The sequence below is a fragment of the Mytilus trossulus genome, chromosome 2, assembly GCF_036588685.1.
Source record: "Mytilus trossulus isolate FHL-02 chromosome 2, PNRI_Mtr1.1.1.hap1, whole genome shotgun sequence".
Taxonomy (NCBI): domain Eukaryota; kingdom Metazoa; phylum Mollusca; class Bivalvia; order Mytilida; family Mytilidae; genus Mytilus; species Mytilus trossulus.
The window spans coordinates 40,249,106-40,271,799 of NC_086374.1; the positions used below are offsets into that span (position 1 = coordinate 40,249,106).

A 22,694-nucleotide genomic window follows, 5' to 3' on the forward strand; every position below is an offset into this window, starting at 1 on the left:
TGCAATGTGATGCATTTTTTCTAGGTAAGTACTTTGTACTCTGAGTGGCCGTTTATACCGTACACACACTTATTGTGATTTCGTGTGCATTTTCATTGTGAAATTAATTCAATAAATTAATATGATATTTGTAAAAAGATAGGATTTCGGAAAAACCTTAATGAGACTAAACGCAATACCGAAAGGCCCAAATTGTGAGAGAGAGAAAAACTCATTATGAATAGCATACTGTCTTTAAACTAAATCAGTTGTGTTCATATTAGAGAACATTAGTTAGATATCAGTTATGATACACTTTGAACTACCATAAAGTAGCTGCGAGTATTCTTTAATCGGTACTGAGTGTATTTAGTCTCTATGCTAGTTTTTTGTGCACTTTGCAATCTAATAAGTCAAGTAATTTTAGAAAAAAAATCACTGAACTCAGAGGAATATCAAATAGGAAAGTCCATAATCATGTCAAAATCAAATGACCAAACACATCAAAAACGAATGGACAACTGTCATATTCCTCACTTGGTTCAGGCATTTTCAAATGTAGTAAATGGTGGACTAAACCTGGTTTCATAGCGCTAAACCTCTCACTTTGTACGACTGTCTCATCAAATTCCGTTATATTTACAATGATGCGTGAACTAAACAGACATACAAAACTACACTAAAGTGCTTTTAGCAGATTGTTTTATGTTTGTGTTTTGTTTGTGCTGTTGCAACAATTTCCAAGATTCTTTCTGTGTCCTTCTAAAGTCAGGCGCGTGTTTTTCTATAGGTGACGTTGATTGCTTTTGAAGTTGTGGTTTGATCGTCAATGAGACAGACGATGCATCGGAGGAAATAACGTAGATGTAATATATCATGTTTCTTTTTCGTACACAGTTTTTGGCCAAAATCTGACAGATGGTTTACTCGTTTGAATTGTTTCATATTTTGTCATTTCTGTGCGTATTACTTATGACTATCGGTATGGGTTTTGCTCATTGTTGAAGACTATATATTCGATTAACTATAGTTGGTTAATCTCTCACTATTAGGATGTTGGTGAAGAGTTGTCTCATTAGCAATCATATAACATCTCCTTATTTGTATACCGAGGTAAAAGAATGATCTTGAATGATTACTAGTAGTAGGCAACAGATAATAAAATTGAGAATGAAATGGGAAATGTGTCAAAGAGTCAACAACCCGACAAAAGAGCAGAAAACAGACGATGACCACCAATGGGTCTTCAATACAGCGAGAAGATCCCACATCTTGAGGCGTGCTTCAGCTGACTCCTAAACAAAAATATATGGCTCTATGGTTTGGTATTTACTTGGACCAACTCAATGCGGATGGTAATACAAAGATATCAACGATGTGTATATCTAAATCTATTTTATTCAATGGAAAACATGAAAATATGTATATAAATCTATTTATTTATTTTTAAAATAAACTCTTTTGATAAAAAAAACTGAATTGTAGTATAATGGATTTGGTCATAGTTCTAAATAGACAAAATAATTCTGGATTTCACTGTACAATTCAACAATTCGCATTAATCTATTATATTCAAATAAGAAAATTCTTTAAGATATATATGTTAACAAGCAAGTAAACAAGCAAAGCAACCAATATTTTTCTAAAGTATTTTTTACCAACTATAACCTCAAAAGGCACGAAAACATATCGTATAGTTGTAAATCCGAAAGCATTTGAAAGCATACAAAAACATTATGTATTTGATGTCTATGAAAAATCTCTCTATGGTATCATTGTCTACATAGCTGCACTTTTAGTTGTCAATTTTGATATCCATTGTAGCTTTCTCCTGTAATAAAAGAGATATTATTAGAGATGCTTGACGAAGAAAAATAGAAATGGATTATTGGTATAAACACGTTACATGAAAAATGTCAATGACTTATTGGTATAAATACGTCATGTAGAAAAATATATATTTCGATCATGACATCTCTTTAAAACTGATTTTTGCATTACTCTGTACAAGTTTTGTAGAAGTTTACTAAATGTGGTTTTGCCTTTTTCGTGTGATTTGAGATACACAAATAAAGTTATTCATATTTGAATTGAATATTTTTGCTGTCACTTTTTCGTTAATCGCAGAAGATCTTATACAACGAACGAGAGGAAAAACAACAATAAAAATGTTGTTAGATGCTTATATTCAAGTATATTTGTAGGTAATTCATAAATCCCCACAAACAGTGTTTATCATTTAACAAGTATACTTTTGTCACTTTATTTTCATATATAGTCTATGTCCATACATAAAGTTGTACTTACTGCACTTTTGTCGTCAACAAGGACGAATTTTCCTGTTGGTGCCCATGTGAAATTCTCAACAATAATATCGCCGAAACTTGCCTCATCTTTCATACCACTTGCAACAAGCTTTAAAAAGAAAGACAAAAATAAGAATTATCATATAATTAGAGCAAATAACTTTTAATTTCTTAGTTACAGTATGATAAAAGCATTAAATTTACGTGAATTACACATTTTTCGAAATGGTGCTATATTAATGGGCTGATATCGTAACGTTATCGCATGGATTTCGACGTCAATGAAAAACACAACAACATAGGATAAAAAAAAACACAAATATTAGGAAACAAATAATGTCATGTAGAAAATAACATTAACAAAAGTCAATTTAGTGACCTGGTTGATTTAGACTAGTGTAAAAACCATTGTAAATAGAACAATGACTATCAAAACATGCCCTTTAAATGAAACAATCATGATGCATTTGTTCACATAATAATGGCATATTCTTTACAATCAGTTTGCACTATATCTATTGCAATTAATTTTTTTCTCTCAAAAAGCAGGTTTAATGTATGCAGTCTAGGTTTGCAGTAATATATTTACCCATAAACTATAAAAACAGAATGTATTGCTTTTGCATCAACTTACTGACAACTGTGATAAATATGTAATAACGAGTATTTTTTTATACTTTATTATAACATATATAAAAGAAAAAATCATTACCCTCATTTCTTTGCCAGGTTGTGCATTATTTTCTGCTGTGAATGTATAGCTGTATTTGTCCATACCATTGATCACCTTCTTTAATGTCCATCCTTTCATGTTAATTGCCTTTGAAAAGAAATTTATTACTAGATAGTCAAAGTTTGATAAGAAATGCATTATATGGTATTTTCAAATAAAAATTTTTGTTCTGAATTAGGTAATTAAACGGTTGAAGATTATTTCATTGTTGCTGACGAAATTATCCTGCAGTGATTCTATCAAATTGACAAACATATCAATAAAATTAAGAATGAAAATAGGGAATGTGTCAAAGAGACAAGTAAAACCAAACAATATAATGAAACCATTACAAATCGTTGTTTGTCCCCGTGACCTTTTACCCCATGATTCTTCAACATAATAAACTGCTAAAATGCATTTGTTATTTTAATCTAACCCCGAATTTATTATTTTAATCAGTATCGTGGATCTACTTCATACAAATCCTTTCTTTCTAATTGTTTACCTTTGATCCATTATTTTTTATAGCAACCCATCCTCCAGATGCATCACATCCCTCAAATCTAATGTCTCCTCTTGCACTCTTCACTAAGCTTACTCTTTTGGAAGCGTGACTCATGCCTAAAATTAAATCAAAACGTTTTCTACAATACTGAACAGTTAATAGAAACTTCCAGTTGGGTTATTTTCCTTAAGAGATCAGTATGAAGCACGCCATGTATGGTTGTTGTCTATGAATATTTCGAAGTAATGAACGCTTTAGTCTTAAAATATACATCAAATGTCCAATGTTTTTGTGTGCAAATTTTTTTAATTAATGATTTCACGGTAATCCCTCAGTAATTTTACTTACACTGTAAAAATTAGTTGCGACTGAAAATACAATACTAGCAATAATGCTTAAAAGGATAGGATTCCCAACACCAGTTTTCGCATGCGAGGATATCAGCATGCACGCATCATACAATATCCAATGTGAAAATACAGTCCTACATAATTCGATCATTATACAATAATGTGTTTAAATAAGAATACAAAACATATCAGATGTGTACCAAACAGACTCCAACTTATTTCAGCTTTTTCATCTCCGGTTTTTGGTGGTACCTTCTGATAACAAGTGCTCCTTTGCGTTTTTCTATGCAGTGTTGTGATTATCATCTAAAAGCAATTTTGTTAAGAAGCGTGTTACACTAAGCTGTGTTAACAATGAATCTATGCAATATTAGTTGTGTTTATACAAACTAAAGTACCAGTTGAATCACCATTTTGTTCTGGTGAATAATTTACGTCGTGTCATTTCTTTTTTTTTTAGAGTTTGAAATAGTATTGTCTATATGTATTTTTGATTTAATATTAATGGCAATGCTGAATTCCAGAACAAGCTCTCTTGTAACTTTTTCAATTTAATAAACGTTGATTTTTCAAGTTGTCAATAGGAAATTTAATGGGTGCAAATTCCCCTGAAGTTATTTTAAACTTTGAAGAATAAATAAATAACAATATTGAAAAAAGATTTGTTTTGCAAATACTAATGAAGTGTACATTCTATTGGAAGTAAAAAATTTAACATCTATCGAATTTTGACCTGTTAGGGAACGAAGCAATTTAATCAAAGAAAATTGTAAATCTGAACTTTTACTTTAGAAATTCGAGAATCCAGCATTGTTTTACCTTATAATAATCATACGCTCATATTTATACACGTGAAAAGGATTCTCTATAGCATTGTAATAAGTAACTGTAACTGCATGGCATCCCTTCTGGCGCAAAATACCGTATATAAAACTCCGATTAATTTGTTTACCGTATCGACCACCTTTTGTTGGTGGGTAAAAACTAAACCCAGTCCTTAGTAGATGATGTACAGAAAACAAATAAATGTAAAAATATTTATTGAATAAAACCATATATAATATGCTAAATCTAATATAATCACCATAACAAAACATGACTTCTTGCAAAATATAAAATATAAGAAGGGTTGAATAAACCCAAATATTTTCTCGTAAAGCTTAAAAACTAATACTTAAAATACAAATATATATTCTTAAAGATGATCAAAATTCACAACCAATCTTTGCAGCAATCGTTGAGGTTTTTGGAATGTTTTAAAGACAAAATATAATATTTACCGCCTTGAATAACTAATATATCATAAACAAAAATGTCTGCCGCCTTGTAGAATAGAACCAATATATCATAAACAAGTATGAAGTGAACTTATGATACAAACTGGAAACGAATACATTTTCAGCGTGCGTCTCACTCCTCTGTCGTCAAAATGAGAATAATAAACCCACACGAACAGATTAATGAAATAAAACCACACAAACAACTTTTAAAGCATCAGTAACAATGGAAATATTGAATTTTCCAACGGAAATTACCAAATGTGGAATTTCTGACTACGCGAAAATTATTCACCTGAACATTTAAAACCAATTATGTGACCCTGCATGTAAAGAAAGTATAATCTTTCGACATCCAGATACATGTATAGTATGTACAACAAACATTTATATTTGAAAACTTAACCGTCTATGCAACTACCTACAACATCATATCGGCTATATTCTGAGAAACAAGTAAATATTATGAAGAGGTATTTGTATCTTAATTCCAACACAGAAATAACCGTACAGGCCATTATTTCCTTCGATTAAAAATCAAGTTTTGATAAACTCCATGTACAGGCAAGAAATATGAGTATACACGCGTTAAAAATCTCATTTCTACAAGCATTTTAGCCAAATTGATGAAACAATATCATTCAAACGATAAGCCTATTAGCAGATTCATCTATTGCACACATACTTAATATACTGTCAAAAAACAAATGAATAAAAAGTTAAATGTAAGTTGTGTCACGAAAACAAATGGATTGCTGTCCTCTAACAATCCTCTAGGCAGCAGTCTTGATGGTCAATGTTGCTTTTTCCTAGAAGAAACAAAACAATGAATTATCATCAATTTGTTATATGTGAAAATATATATTGAATATATCATTATATATTGTAAGGAAAAAATTGTCTATGGTTGAAGACCATACTAATATTATCTGACAATGACAAACAAATAACTCATTTTGAAGGAGCATATCGTGTATCACTAAGAATTGGCATAAGACCCTCAATATATTAATGATTTTATGTAAGATGTATATTTACAAACTTTTAAGGACAATGGCGTGCCGAAAGTATATTAACTAATCAAACATGTACTTACCACTCCCTTGTCATCATTTAAAGTGAAAGTACCGGACAATCCCCAGGAAAATATGTCACATACTATGTCACTATCCTTGGCAAGTTCTGCTGCTCCCTTGGAGAATAACTGAAACAAATGTATATCGTATGAGTAATAATATACCAAACCAAAATATATATTCTTTCTATAAGCGTACTATCACTTTTATGTCCGACATTTTATTTATTTCATCTTTTCTGAACTTGAAACATTTTGTTATAAATAGTATGAACTGAAGACATTTTACCCTGTAAATACTTCAAGGTAAATACAAAATTATAAAAAAAAACTTATTCAAAGAGAACATTGATATGACCCTTTATACTCATGGAATTATTTTTCTGTACTGCAAAATGATAAATCGAACTTAATCATAATAGTTTCTATTTGTAAATCATATAAACACAAATGCGTTTACTGCATATCTTAATAATTTCACATGTACTTTGGTCGTACGATGACCTCTTGTTGCTTATACCCATTTCATTGTGTCTCTAGTGGATAGCCGTACCATTTGCAACAATACCCATCTCTCAAACGAAAAAGCAAAACGCAGCTTTTAATATTGTATGGATACCTTTCTCCATTTTTAACTGCTGTTCCTTGTCTCAACCTATAAAGGGAGTACCCCTCATTCTCCTATGATGATTTCTTACCTTAATCTCCTTCCCTTTTAACAGGCTGATATCTGAGAAGGTGTATGTATGTTTGGTGACACCATTCACTGTCTTCTTCAAAGACCACCCTTTCAAGCTAACAGAAACAATATCCTGAAAAAAATAACCTGACTTTACAATATTTGATTGATAAATACTTGAGTATAAGATTTCTGTTTTATTATCAGTCAATATATGTTCATCTTCCCCTTTCGCCTCTGAGGATACTTTTACTTTGATAATAAAAATGCGAAGCTTGACAGATTACTTTTGGTTTTAAATAATTCATGTTTATTTCATTCCTCTTATGGAAAATTAATTGATAAATCGAATCATTAAGCAAACACTATTAAAAAGGAATGTCTCAAAACTACATCCCTTTCAACTTTTATGTCAATTTTCAAAGCTGCACATTCGAATGTATATAATTTGTATTTGTACTTGGATAAGAACTTACATGAGTAATATGCATGCAGAAGATGGTTAAATCACTGGCGTAGGAGCCACAAAACTATTATTTTAGCAAAAGTAAAATCATTGAAGAAAAAACATGAAATTGAAATCGTACACTGACGAGTCTTTTTGACTATAGACAAGGTATGTTGTGTTTTATTTTGATTATCACTGTCATGACTTTGCCCCTCCCCCTTTCTTTTCAGTCACTCCTACGCCACTGTTACATGTCTATATATATATGAAAATAGATCTTCGTTGTATATTATGTTTAGTCAACAGCATGCAAGATGATTAAAAGAGAAAGAAAAATCAAGATTGTCCACCAGGAACTATTAGTAAAAATCACTGAAAATGTAGAGCTATTACAAGATTTAAAAGTTCGAAATACAGAACATTAGAGACATCTCAGTATATTGTTAATTAAAACAAAACATTTTTTATCTTCTTCTATTTTTTTTCATTTTGCCAGCAATTCCTCCAAAAATATGTATCGTACGAGTAGTAGCAGTGATTTTCCAGAATAAGATATTGATTGAGGTGAGAAAAAAAAAATGTAACCAAATAAAAAATGCCGCACAGTCAACCTAGAGCGATCGTTGGAACAACCACCAGATAAAGTGAATTTTGATGGTTTACTTTCAGTAGTCTGTTTCATTTAATCAGAATTTGTTCCTATTATTCACCAAAGATTGTATTCAAAATATATGTATTTTTGACTTCAAATATCATGAAACAAACTACGTGTATAGATATGTCTTATAGTGATTCCCTCTATATACCAACGATACTAAGATTGATTTAAAGATATAATTAATTAGCATTTCAACGCACACGGCGCTTACCTTGCCACCTGAGTTACTTTTCTACAAGCAGAAGTTTATATTTGTTTGCATTCAGATTTCAAATATTCGTTCAATTAAAATTTTGACAAATAAATAGAAGAAATGACAAAACGGAAAAACATGTATTAAGATATTTTGACAGGTCTAAATAAAACTGAATAGTTTCTGCGAATTGGATTGGGACCTATTGACAATAAGCAATTCGAATCGATCAACCTCAAGATATGATAGGTCTAAAAAAAAAACTGAAGTTCACAAATGCCCTTGACAAGGGGTGCTACCTACGAAATATTTAGTCATAAACAAATTTTCAAAAGAGGACCAATGTTTTGTTTATTCGCATGTTAAATAATTGGAGTTGGTTCTTAATATGTCATTTTAAGACAGAAAAGGAAGAATTTAATACAAGTTTTATAACAAAATATATACGAAGCATGCTTTTTCCATCAAGGCATGCTTAAACACAATACAAGATGCGATACATCCGTAGACCATAACAATTATAGCAAATATTTCTTACAACTTATATTTTGAGATTATAAATTAAATATCATTTAATAAGCACACTGAATCAAGCAACCTCTCACCATTTTAAAACAAATACAGAATGGCCATATAACAGAAATTTCACTTTTGTTGCATTTTCAAATTAACAAAACTGTCATGTACCATTGTGCATTAGGAATGCAAATTCTAACTATGGATTTCCTATTCATTACTATTATGTCATACTTTATGTTCATTTTTGCAACTTTTTAATATAAAGCTCCTTCATTTATATCTATCAATTAAATCCGTAAAAATAAAAATTTTAAAGTGAAAAGATTGCATGAAGTGCATAAAGTACGACTTATACATTTTAATATGTAATACCTATGGAGGTATAATTTAATAGACAATTATAATTCCATGGTAATATGTAATTTAACGTGTTATCAGAAAGAGGTGGGGATACCTTTTTAGAGGAATTCTTCAAGGTTACACAGCTTCCATCTGGCTGGGCATTCTCAATAGATATGTCTCCTCTACAGGTTCTTTGTACCAGAATTTTGTTGGATGATTCACTTAATGCTGAAAATTTATGGAAGTGTGACAATAGTATTTTCAACTTTATCAATTAGCTTAATAAATAAACTTTCTAAACTAAATTAATTTCTACTACTAATTATTTGTTATTAAAAAGATCTTACCGTTAACATGTTTAAATAAAAAAAAAATGAAACAAGATATGAACGCACAAATATCAAAATCAAATTAAATTTCCATTATTCAACTAGAGTTACTTCTAGCAATCTAAAAACATGTATCTTTATTGTTAAATATCATTTATCACACTGCACAAATCATGCTCAAAATCATGCAATTTATTCCATGCGTTACTTTAAGGGATAGTCTATTTTGGGAATATTAACTCAATTGATTCCGAGTATATACCCATCATCTGTTATTCCTTACAAGAGAGAGTGTTAATAATATACATGCGTACTTAAGTTCATTAATTTTCAGTAAATATAGGAAATATTGTTAATAAGACGTATATAGCAAACGCATTGAAAATAAAACCTTGATATTTTTTCCTTAGAATACAGTACGTTAAAGACGAATAAAAAAACTTGTAATAATAAATAAGCATTGGCTATCACATTTTCTTTCCATCATAGCAGATGTGTCATTGAGCTAGATCCAGAAAGCAAAAAATGATTAAAAGCTCATTCACAACAGCTAAGAAGTTATCAACTTACTCCATGTATCTCTGATGTCAGGCACAGAAGCTTGTCACGTCCATCATCTCGTGGCTTGTTCTTCATCACACAAAACACGTGTGCGAGTTTATTAAAATTAATCAAAATAACAAAATTTGAAAATTGTAGATAGTGCTGGGTTTTTCTAACCACTATCAATTGTTTATGAAAAGTTTTTGTTCTTGAGAATTCATTTAATGGTTCGATTTGTTATATACCTCTTTTTATTAGGCAACTTATTTACGTTGCACTACCGATAATTGTTAGGATTGTGTGTTTCTTTTGAGTTGAGTATATATCTTGTGAAGTTTGTTATGGAAGTAAAGTTAAAGGGTTTCTTGGTTGAAATTTGGTGTTTTATTAAGAACTTGTTTATACATGTTAATTTCTGTTGTATATAGATCAACGTCTGTATATCACGTGACTATTTCGACTTACTCAGTTGGTTAGCATCTGTAAAATATGCATATGTTAAAATACCATTGGTGACAATTGACAACTTGATGACGTAAAATTGGTCTACCATTTTCCGTTTACAATGTCTGCACTGACAGAACATATATATTGAAGATCACTGCCAACACAGAAATATTTCAAATTATAAACAATTATACATTAATTGCCAAAGTTCAAAACCTATTTGATTAAATTAAAGACCAGTTCACTTCTTGTTTTATATTAATATCACTTTTTAATTCAGATTTTTTGCTGGATAATTATGAAATACTTTGTTTCTTTCAAGTAGGAGATCTGCCGTCACACCCGGCTATGATCTTTTCCGGACGGTGCAATTTTCTAGATTGAAGATATTTTTATACAGAGTTTTGTAAGAACCTGTATTTGAGTATTTTGCGTTCGGAATCATGTGATGTTTGTTTTTCAAAGAGGCACGAGTTTCCGAATTTGCTAGGAAAAACATCTATAAATGTTAATGTGCTTGTTCATGCAAGGCAGTTTTTTAACCTATTGTCAAGTACGTATTAGTAATGAACATGTTAGCAAGACATGCAAACATCAAACATACTATTGGTTGTTATGTACTTCTTAAAGTTAGTAAATATAACACGAATATCTGCAATCGCCCCCGGTGCTCCCTTGTGTATAAAATTTATGCACTATCATATTTGCTAAATAAACTAATAAAAATGCTTTCTATAACTTGGTATGGATATTGCATGATTTTAAGCAACTAATTTCTGCAGTGCTAATAATATAGTAATATAAAAACTTTCATAATAAATACAATATAAGAACGAACCACACTACCAACTATGCCACACAGTCCGACATTGACAACATACAGAAAATGGTAGACAATTTTAATGGCAAAATCTCGTTCAATAAACCAATATCCGTTCATTTCTCCAATAGCCCATTTAAATTGGTAAAGGGATTTATAAAAACTGCATACCAAAGCTTTATAGGGTAAACAGGGAAGGTAATGGTTAGGTATGATATCTTAAGGAAAATTGTCTTGCTCATAAATGTTATATGCTATATGAGCCATTTCTAATTTCTTATATTGTTCTGTTTTACTTGTTAGTCAAATATACAAAGGAAATCCATTATATGACATTTTATTGTCCATCGATAAATTTGAATATTATAAACAAGCATATAATGGCTATAAGGTTAAACAAAGCATGTCGCATAAAAAAACAAAGCATGATTATCACAATTATAACTAGTATTAAAAATCTAAGCTTTTAGTCACATTTTTGCATCATTATAATTAATTCTAATGTCAACATCCGATGCTTAATCCATACTATAATGCATGCTTAATAATTGAAATTGCACTCTATATCTGCGCGCTCCTCAAATATAAAAAGAGATTTATAAAAGACTGTATAGGCAAGATAAAAAAAATCAGGCACATGAAATGACGTCTGAAAACAACTACATTGAAACACTACAATTTTCTGTATGCATCACACGATGGCATCACAAAATGTGAAATTGTTACTAACTGCTTTTCTGTGAATCTCCAGAACCTCCCTTGCTAACGATCATGTCAGAAAGCAGTTGAGCGCCACCGCTTCGTGATCCACTGGAGTGCTCAACAACACGTCTCATGCTGAAAACAAACGGTTAATATGAAGTGATGCAACCTAAACCTTAGATAAATCAATAATTATGTTGTTTTCGAAGTCTAACATAGAACAAAAAAATGACAACAGCAATTTAAATGTTTCCAACATAATCGCATGTGTCTATTTATTTCAATAGAAATTAAAAACATTATGATTATTATTATAATATCAACATGTTCACAGTACATGAATCTTTCAAATTATATTGAAATGGGAAAATACAAATCGTAATACAGAAAAGATTATAACTGAACAATATCTATTTATTTTACAACAAAATTTACTTAGTAAAAATTACTGAAGTGTGAAATCATCAACATCAATCTGATAACAAAGAAATGTGTTATGATATTTCCATCACCAAAACACAATACAAAATGGAAGAAACTTAAATGAAAACAAATCTACTTTAAGTGCAAAACATACTTGGTCTCCTCAGCTTCCAACAGTTTCCTGTAAGCAGCAATCTCCAACTCCAATGACAACTTGGCGTCTTGGAGAATTTGAAGTTCTGATAGGACAGTATCCATCTCCATTTGCAATCTATCAATACTAGATTGAAGTCTTTGAACATCAGACTCGTGTTCGCGGCATTCATCATCATATTGGGCCTGTAGTCCGTCCAGTCTAGACTTCAGCATGGCATTCTGTCAAATAATTACATATAGAATCATTTGAAGATTATTTTGTAAGCTTAAAGATGCCTCCTAACTCATAAACACAAAGTAAGTAACTGGCACACTAGAATATCTTGTCTATTTAAACGTATGTAAAGCTTATTGTTTCATATAGAGCATCACATTATTTAAGTCATAACCCACAAAAATATAAAAGTATCAAGTCTATATGTTTATATTTGACTGGTGTCTCCTAATTTCTGCAGATCCCTTTTGAATAAGGGAAAGTGATTGATAAAAGGTCACACCAGTTATCAATCAAAGAGGGGCGATATATACTAGGGGTCACCCGGTTATCATTCAAAGAGGGGCGATAGATACTAGGGGACACCCGGTTATCATTCAAAGAGGGGCGATAGATACTAGGGGTCACCCGGTTATCATTAAGGACGGTTATTTACATATTCTTTCAATAGTTGAAAGAGATTTCAATCCGTTTTGTGCATGGTTTCATAAAAAAATGTTTGTATGTTTTACATACCTCAGCTTGTAATTGACTGATGAGTGGTTGGAGCTCGTTCAGTTTTCCTTTAACTTTCTTGCTTTCCTCCCGAGCACTCATGGTCTCCATGTTGTCTCTGTTCAAACCAGCTCTCATTTCGTTCATCTGTAATTATTCATTTAAATTCAAATATACAATTTTATTTAGCATATAAGTTTTCTAAAAGGAAAAGAAACAGTGAAATTGTTTCTGAATCCTAAATATCCATTGTTTTAAACTAAATGTAAAAATGCGTTTTGAATAACAACTTAACGACCCATGTGAAGGTAACTTTTATGAGATATCATAATGGACTTAAGTAAAAACAATGCAGAAAGCATCTTTGGACTTAATATGATTTTCTGTTTTAACCACTCTAGTGTTACTTGCAAATAAACAGAACACATCTTGTTGTAGTTCGACCTAACATGAGTATAACTGCACAATAATCAGAAAGGACATATAAACAGGGTTAAGTAATTTGACAACCTATTTTGCTGATATGAAGAGATGTTAAAAATTATCATACAGGATATTGTGAAGTTGGGACATTTTTCAACGCTTCTTATGACAATTATAACATTATTGATGTTGGTAGTTCCATTTATAACATAACCTATACCTGCATATCGTAGTTCTTCTGCATCTCTGCTTGGATTCTGTCAACTTCTAAGGCATATTGTGTGTTCAATTCATTAATGGCCTTAGAGATTTCGCCCTTCCAGATGTCCTTCATTTCGATGCTCCTGTCACGGTCAAGCATGGCTTTAAGTTCAGCAATTTCCTAGCAAAACAAAAATAAAATTAAGTCTAAAGCACAAACAAAATTTTAATTATGCATTGCAAAAAAACGTTTTGGTTTTTTTTAATTTACCAACCATTAATGACAATATGATATTATATTACTATTTCATAGTTAACATAAAGTTTGACAGAATGTAAATTGTTTCATCACAATGTTAAAGATTTAAAGAATGTATTGCATGGAACAACCAGACGGTTATTAAGTGGATACTGCCAAAATATTTATATAGTTTGTTTGTCACAATAACTTGTAGTTTTTTATAATATTGATTTGAAAACACAGTATTCAATAACAACACCCCCCCCCCCCTCTTGCAAAATAAAATATATTTACAGCTTCATAGATGTTGATTTGGAACTTGCAATCCTCTTCGGATGTTTGTAATTTCATCTCAGCTTGAATTCTCTTACATGTCTCTTCGTCAAGATCCTACAAATACAACAATAAACAAATTCAATGATGTATCATCGTTCTTTTTTTTATATAGACTGTTCTCTCTTAGGTCAAATTAGCAAATGCTTGCACAAACATTGCTATAGGAATGTCTATTTAGTCATTATATTTAAAAACCCTGTCTTTCAATAAAGTGTATTTTTTTTACAATTTTTAGTAATATTTTCAATTGTGAATTTAAGTAATTAATTATAACATTGTCTGCTCCTATATATATCAAGATATATTTGCCCTATATTCATCATCTAAATTGAAGATTACAACATAACATGGTAGTCAAATATATCTGTTAAAGATCTTCTCTATGTATAATAGATCTAAAAAAACTTACAGCTCTAATACGACTAATATCATTTTGAAGAGTTGTCTTGTCCTTTTTCAAACGAGCGTTCTCATCTTCCAAAGTCTCTATCCTAAGTCTAAGATTAGCTAGCTCTCCTTCATTATTTCCTAGTTGGTCATTAAGTCTATCTATTTTATTAGATAAGTCATCTACGGTCTTTTCTGCGTTGATCCGGCTGAAATTACAGAATAAAATACTGATTAAGATATGTTAGAATATATGCCTTTCATTTATATACAATGAAAAAGAAGTACAACTACGCTAAATATGGAAAATATAGAGAAGTTGTCAACTGGAAAACTGTATCAAAAACAGAAATATAAAATTAAAACCAGATTGGGGTTTTTGGGTTGTTGTTTTTTTTTTGCCCAAGCGACTTTCTGACTTTCTGCAATGACATCCTTTGAAAAAAATGCATTTCAGTATCAGTATCCTTTTGCATGTATATCAAGTCCAAATTTGTATCATCTTTATTTTTGTTTCTTTAAATACAAAAATATGTATAAGGGTTACATGACTGGTATATCGTTACTGCTTTATCGCAACACTTTATTGTTGTCCAAACTTCAGTTTCAATGCCTATTTTGGTTGCACTCCGAACAATTATTCTAAAGTTCTAAAAAATGTCAATTATTCTAAAGTTCTAAAAAATGTCCGTTTAAAGGCGGGTCGATATTTAGAAATAAAACTTGACTACATTAGATACTCTATATTTGATAAATCAAATTTTACAATAATAATTCCTTTGAAGATAGGGGCTTTTAAAATTGAAGTACTTGATCCATAATATAATTTATCTAAGACAATATAAATCGATAGACGTTCAACAATAAACACTTTTCGACAAGTCCATCCCATTACCTAGGTCAAGATGAAATCGGGAAAATGTCAATTCAGCACTTTTTGTCGTTGAGTTTATTGTAAAAATACATTTATTTTGAATTACAAATATTTGCATCTTTAATCTAAAGAATGAATTACAAAAACTTTTTAAAAAAACTTTTGTAATTATAATGGTTGATGTTTTTTTTATAATATTTCTATATTGTCGTAAAATAAAAATGTTTTGTCAATATAATAGAAGATTTGTTTTTTCTAATATTGCTATCATGGTGTACTGTGATAAACTCATTAGTCGTACTGATAAAGTGCCAAATGTCGAATGAATTGAAATGTCAAAATACCTTTGTCAACAATTGGGTTAGAACCCTACAGTGATATTGATATGTACAAATTACATGGTTGACATAACTTTCAAAATACAGTTTTGATAAATTTAAAATGAAATTAGTAATGCCTTGATTACACTGGCAGATAGACTTCGGTGGTTAAATCAAAACAAGTATTTAAAATAACCAATTTAAACGGAATAAAAATAATTCAAAATTAAACCAGTGGAAAAGATTGGTATTGATTTGCTTATTTATTGTAAATGTGCAATCTTGGATAATTCCTGTTTATATTTAATAGTATCGAGCCATGAGCATTATGGCGACTATCTTATATAAGTACAGACGATGACACAGTAAATAGTTTGTGTCTTATTTTTTCAATCAAAAGAACAGATATCAAACACACCGAGTAGGTGTACAGAATTGCATGGAAACCAAGAAGTGAAGGGCCTAGTATTTTTTCTGAACCTTTAATAAATATGATTCATTTAATTTTATTGATTCTGATAACATGCAAAGAAGGCGTTTTTTATTATTTACTCAAATACCACATATCCTTGACAATGTTACATTCATATGTTGCTAACTACTGGTAACATATTTAGTGACGGTATTTCACACAAAAAACTCAAAAATCAATAGTTTTACTACATGTAGAAGTTAAAAGGATGCAAGTTTATTATATCATTTTCATTAATGGTTCAGTATAATGATAGCCGCTAAATTCAAATTATAAAAAAAACAGGCTAAAAGTTACGTTTGGCATTAAAATCTTCATAAAAATAATATCTCAACCATCGTAGGTATAAGTACATCTGTAATTTGAATATTGTGAAATCAACAAAAATTATGATCATTACTTGCAATAATGTATTTAAAATTCAGAAATCAGATTAAAATTAAATCCAATAATGGCTCTTGTTACTAAGAGCAGACATGCGCGATAATCACTCGTGATATAATAGAAACAGACCTGGCCGACCAGACCTGTAATTATAGGGAAAGACATGGCCGAAAGTCGTTATTGTTATAAAAAGGACAGACATTACTTTTAGACACTTTTTTTAATACAAGAGCACGCAAGACCGAAACCCACTCTTGTTATTAGAAGAGGACAAATGACAGAAAACCTCTCTCGTTACTACAGGAGCACGAACGACCGAAACCGTTCTTGTTTTCATAGGAGCACGCACGACCGAAACTGTTCTTGTTTTCATAGTAGCACGCACGACCGAAACCGTTCCTGTTTTCATAGTAGCACGCATGACCGATAATAGCACTGGTTATACAGTAGCAGATATGACCGATGATCGTTCTTGACATAAAGTAGAAGACAGTGACCGATAATCACTCTTGTTTTAAAGCAGCAAACATAACCGATATTCGCTCTTTTTATTAAAGGAGCATACACGACCTTAAATCGCTCTTGCTATACAAGAGAAGACTTCGCAAATAGTTTGTATTGTTATAAACAGAAGCAGTTTAGCCATGAAAAAGATTTACAATCGAATATTTTGATACAATTCTGTTAGGTCAATTTTTATGAAATATATAGTATGATAGAGTCGTTCACACAGGGGTGCGACATAATAAATAGCCTAATTATTTTCTTATTTTAAGACTAGACATTTAAAATTATTGTAAACACGCAGTTATTTGTAAATCGTTATTAAATTTGCACAGTAGAGTACTTTTATGAAGTTGGCAAAGACCTTTTTAATTTGAATTAAGTTTTATGTACCTATTGTGTAAACTTTATTTGAACTTTTATTAAACTTTAGATCAAGTTTAAATAAATTACCTATTTCTTTGCTGTTCTGATAGTTATTTACTGACCGCTTCGATTTTCTCACGACGTAACATATCGTTATTGTTGTTAATGGTTGGTTCCGGACGGGTCACTTTGACTTTTCATTTTTCAATAGTGCATAAAGGGTAAAGTATTTAAAAGAACGAAAATATGGGAACTAAAAAATGTTGGCGTATAAAAAACATCTTGTGTAAAAATATGCATGTCAAGCACTGTACGTAATACATAGTAGCAATAAAAGATACAGCGAAGGTGCTTCATCGTGATTTTACAAACGCGGCTGTGATGAACGTGTTCTTAATAAAATGGGTTAACAGATAATGATATATTATTCGGTTGTTTCTCAGCTCAGTAACACACCTCTCAACCAAAATTTTAAAACCGTGCAATCTTATCATCTTCTTAAGTAATCGATAAATATTGCTTTACTTTGTTGGAATTTCAAATTTTATATAACTTTAAATTCCTTCAAAAAATCTTTTAAAAGTCCACAAATCCTCTTAGAAAGCAATAATTTGATCAGTTCAGAAAGGCTTCCGAACACGTGTTCAAGAGATTAGTACTGCCGCCGTCTTTAGATGCCTAAATAAGCGGTTCCTTTGTTATAGTGCTTTTAATGTTGTCATAATTAAGTTATAAGCAAGTACATTCCAAACTGAAGAAAGTAAAAAAACAACATGATTATCTATAACATGTTTTTGCCTATTTCTAAACCAGTGGGAGTAGCCCGTTATTGTTGTTGTAAATATAACATTGAATAGGGTTTAAGCAGGTGTTTATTAAATTGATAATCTCAGATTTAATCACATAGTGGTCTGCTGTTTTATAACTATGTAAAATTAGGGTGCTGAAGGTCGGGTAATATTAAAGGTTTCGAAAGAATAAATATAACCCTTCAATTATAAGAAAACCATTATACTGACTTTATTCTAAAGTTGTATAATATACTTATAATTTATAGTACTCGTATAAACAGTTAAGAGGACAGATGTATGTATATACACTTTTACAACTTCATGCTTTGATTTATGTCTAAAACTATTATATTTGTTTTGTGTAAATTGTTTTGTTATACATTAGGCCGTTTGTTCTCGAATTATTATATATTTTTCATGTCGGGCCTTTTATAGCCGACTGTACAGTATGCGTTTTTCTCATTGTTGGAGGCAGTACGGTTGCCTATTATTGGTTAAATTCACTCCATTTAAACTTTGGTGGATAGTTGATTCATTGTCGATCATAACACATCTTCTAAGACATGCATGCAATGGAATGGGGCATGTTTCATTTTTGAGTTATCTCCCGTTTATCAGAAGATTATCTTAACTAACAAATCAAAAATAACTTGATATAACACATTGCATCAGCAGATTGTCTCAAATAAAAAGTCAATAATAACACGATGTAGCACATGTTCCTTCACACATTACAAATGAATTAGAGTCAGATACTGATGTAAATCATAACTTTGGTCGCTTGCTCAGGGCGACTTTAATAAGTGACATTAATTACATTAACGGTACCAATTTTTCTGCACCAGATGCGCATTTCGACAATACATGTTTCTTCAGTGATGCTCGTGGCCAAAATATGTTAAATGCAAAGCTTATATACAGATGAAGAGCTATAATCCAAAAGTTCCAAAAAGTATAGCCAAAAAAATCGTAAATACAAATAAATCAGTTCTTTATATTTTGTAAATTATTATACATGTATGTCTATGTTTGTACTAACACATGCTGTCCTGTATATAATTCATAAAATGTCGCTAGTTTTACGTGCCACTGCATAAATAACAACTTTATGTAAATGTTATTCATTAGCTTTTGATATAGTAGTAAATGTATTGTTGGATAACTAATTTGTCAAAATATCCCAAGTAGCTTTACACAAGATTTTATCAAAAGTACACAAGATGACTGCGTCAAAACAGAAACTTGCACATAAAAAATCTTACATACAAGACAATAAATCTTATTCAGTTTGTAACTGTTTACATAATGAAATATATGAATCAAAAAAACATAATGTAGAAGCTAAGGCCAAGATATTTTGTGGAAACTTAAATACTATATATAGTATTGTTCAAACGCTGAAGACTTTCCTATAAATATGCTGTCAGTTTTCAATGAAAATAAATCAGAGCTGTGGTCTCAGTAATGTGACTTCATTTTGATTCATGTTTAATTCACTTCTCTCTAAAGAGGTTTTGAGATTCGGGTAATAAACGTCTTAAATTATCAAAGATCACAGCCCTATACGTCTTTCGTCATTCAATCGATCCGTGAAAGTGAGGGTTTTAGATCCAGTTTTAATTCAAATGTTTAGTTATATGACCGAAGTTAACCCTTGCGGCAAGTAATTAGTCATAAGAATACCTATTAAAGTCCACCATTAAAGGTGACCGTTCACACAGTAGGTCTATTTTACTTGAATTAAATATACATTAAGTTTAAACTTCGGGTATTTTCTTATTTCATATAAGGCTATAAAATGAGTCATTTGTTAAAATGATCATGAGCGTAATATCCTCCATTGAAACCCGATTAAACAAATTTTGAAATATGATTATTACAAATGTATATGTCATATAAGTAAAGAAAGTAAAGAAATTGGTATATGTACAAGGAACAGCATCTGTTGCTCAACAAGAAACAAATTTAACAAAGATGTCCAAATTGCGGTATGTTCTTCAGCTTAAAGTGTATCCTTATTTTACATGTTAATTCAGTTATACTGTAAAAAGGACTTGTTCGCCATTGATGGTTGGTTGAGTACCAATCATTTATACTATTTAAGAGTCAATATATCAGCAAACCTAAATATGGATAGTAGACAAGTACGACATGACATGAGTTGCAACAGCTAATAGTTTTCTATTGCCTCTCTGTAAATAATAGGTATAACATTTACACAATGTTGTTTAAAAGACATAAATCTTTGGACCTCAATTTAAAATCTTAAGATATTTTTCGATCTATATCCTACACTTGGAGTGAAAACAATAAAGTTCTTATTTGGGTATTCGTGTTTAGACTGGTATATTACTAATTATAAGTACAAACAGTATGTCAAATAGACATAGTGTGCTGTTACAATGATATGATAAATCATTTAAATGCAAGTATTCCTTTAATAATGAGATCAAGGAACCAGAACAAACACGCTCGGTCGATATAGATTATATCTACACCTGACTTACCATTCAGATTTTTTCATGAATGTCCTAGCTAATTCAGAATTTTAAACTGTATGTTATTATTTCTTTATTTAAATATAACGAATTAAACCGATTCAGTTAATTCAAAACCAATAAAAAATTCTTTGATACAAAAATTGAATCATTGTATAAAACGAAACAAACAAACAGAATCCCCATTTAATAGTCTGGTTGAATTTTTTTTACTAATTCATCAGGTGTTTATCTCATTGAGTCAAATAGTGTTTCTAACTTTACAATGCTTCTGATATAAAATGAAACAATTTTATGGAAGCGATATTAGATATTTAATTTCTTTCCTAGCTTAGTTTGAAAATACTTCATCATGATTCTATTGCATATTTTATTTGGCAATTTCTGATTAGATTTGAAATTGTCGATAAGAAATAAAAAGTGCAGCCAGATCTCTAAATTTATATTATCACGTGACAAGAGAAAACTGATGACGCAGGACTATTTCTTTGGAGGCGTGGTTTCAGAAGCCGGCTTTTGCATCATCAAACTTACCGGCCGGCATCTCGAATTTTAGCAATAAACTTAAAACTGCAATTGAACATTAATTACAAAGTTAAAATATTGATCGACCTTGGTGCTACATGAGTTTTTTTTCTCAGTCAATAATTTGAACTACACTTTGATTTTCTTAAAATGAATCTTGGTTTTACATCAAATACATTATGAAGTTATGTTAAGAAAATTATAAATGTAAAACTTACTCTCTTCTCTCATCCTCAAGTTGATCTTGTAAACTGACTAAAGTGGCATCAAATTTAGCTTTTTCATCAGATAAATCATCTATTATTTTCCTAGAATCAGCTATTTCTTGTTCATACAATTCCTTTATTTCACTAGCATCAAAGTTTTTTTGCTTTTTTAGTCTATCAATTTCAGCAAGAAGAGCTTTATTCTGAGCTTCTACGAAACGCACTTTTTCGATGTAACTAGCAAATCTTTCATTCAAAACGTTCATTTCACACTTCTCTTTGGCTCTGGTGTCCAAGACGTTAGCGACATTCTTATGTGACATAGATGAAACTGTCCCCTGTGCAAAAGAGGGAGCTGAATTTCCACCCATACTCATTCTCATTGATACACTTCTAGAGCCACCACCTTGCATCATGCTGCCACCACCGCCATGACTTGTTCTATTGATAACGGTGCTCCTCGTCCCAATAGTAGGCTGAGTCTTGATGTTTCTCCTAATTTCAACTTTTTCTTGAGACATTTTGAATTTTCTACTACTCTAGACTTGAAGCCGACAGCACAACCAAACACTTTCCTACCGGATCGTACAACTGCTAGCCGGGACTATATACTATTGATCCAATGTGTACTCAGGTGAATCTTTGTCGTCTGCTAAAAATTTATTGGCTTGTCGATTCAACCTACATATAACTCATTTACAAACTTGAAAAACAAGAATTATATCTTTAATTTAACTTTAAGAATTATTTTTGAATTTTTAAGGTAAAGGAAGACATTTATAGTCAAAGTGTTTATTGATTTTCGTATGTCCAATTCTTTAGTCCTCTCATACATTACATAATTGTAAATTTGGACATGGACACATATATGTATATATATATAGATAAAGAAATGATCCTTTTTTTTTCCATACATAATATATTTTAGACCATTTTTTATTAATAGAAATAATTTTAATTAAAAGGTTGGTTCGATAAATAAAATATCAGC

At 30.7% G+C, this 22,694-nt stretch overlaps 1 protein-coding gene across 5 annotated transcripts; it reads right to left on the reverse strand.

Moving 5' to 3' along the window:
* Window positions 1-1,359: 1,359 nt before the first annotated feature.
* On the reverse strand, window positions 1,360-22,323 carry LOC134707215 (retrograde protein of 51 kDa-like). Of its 5 annotated transcripts, XM_063566802.1 has the most exons (13): window positions 21,716-22,323; window positions 14,786-14,972; window positions 14,335-14,430; window positions 13,819-13,980; window positions 13,197-13,322; window positions 12,465-12,685; window positions 11,916-12,022; window positions 10,384-10,398; window positions 9,159-9,274; window positions 8,204-8,224; window positions 6,906-7,019; window positions 6,229-6,336; window positions 4,879-5,941 (listed from the first exon to the last, which is right to left on the reverse strand). In XM_063566802.1, the coding sequence occupies exons 1-13, from the start codon at window positions 22,222-22,224 to the stop codon at window positions 5,906-5,908; spliced, it is 1,818 nt and encodes a 605-aa protein (XP_063422872.1). In that variant the 5' UTR covers window positions 22,225-22,323; the 3' UTR covers window positions 4,879-5,905. The 5 variants fall into 5 exon arrangements, with proteins under 5 accessions (XP_063422876.1, XP_063422872.1, XP_063422873.1 ...); XM_063566803.1 differs by lacking the exon at window positions 10,384-10,398; XM_063566804.1 differs by lacking the exon at window positions 8,204-8,224.
* Window positions 22,324-22,694: the final 371 nt, after the last annotated feature.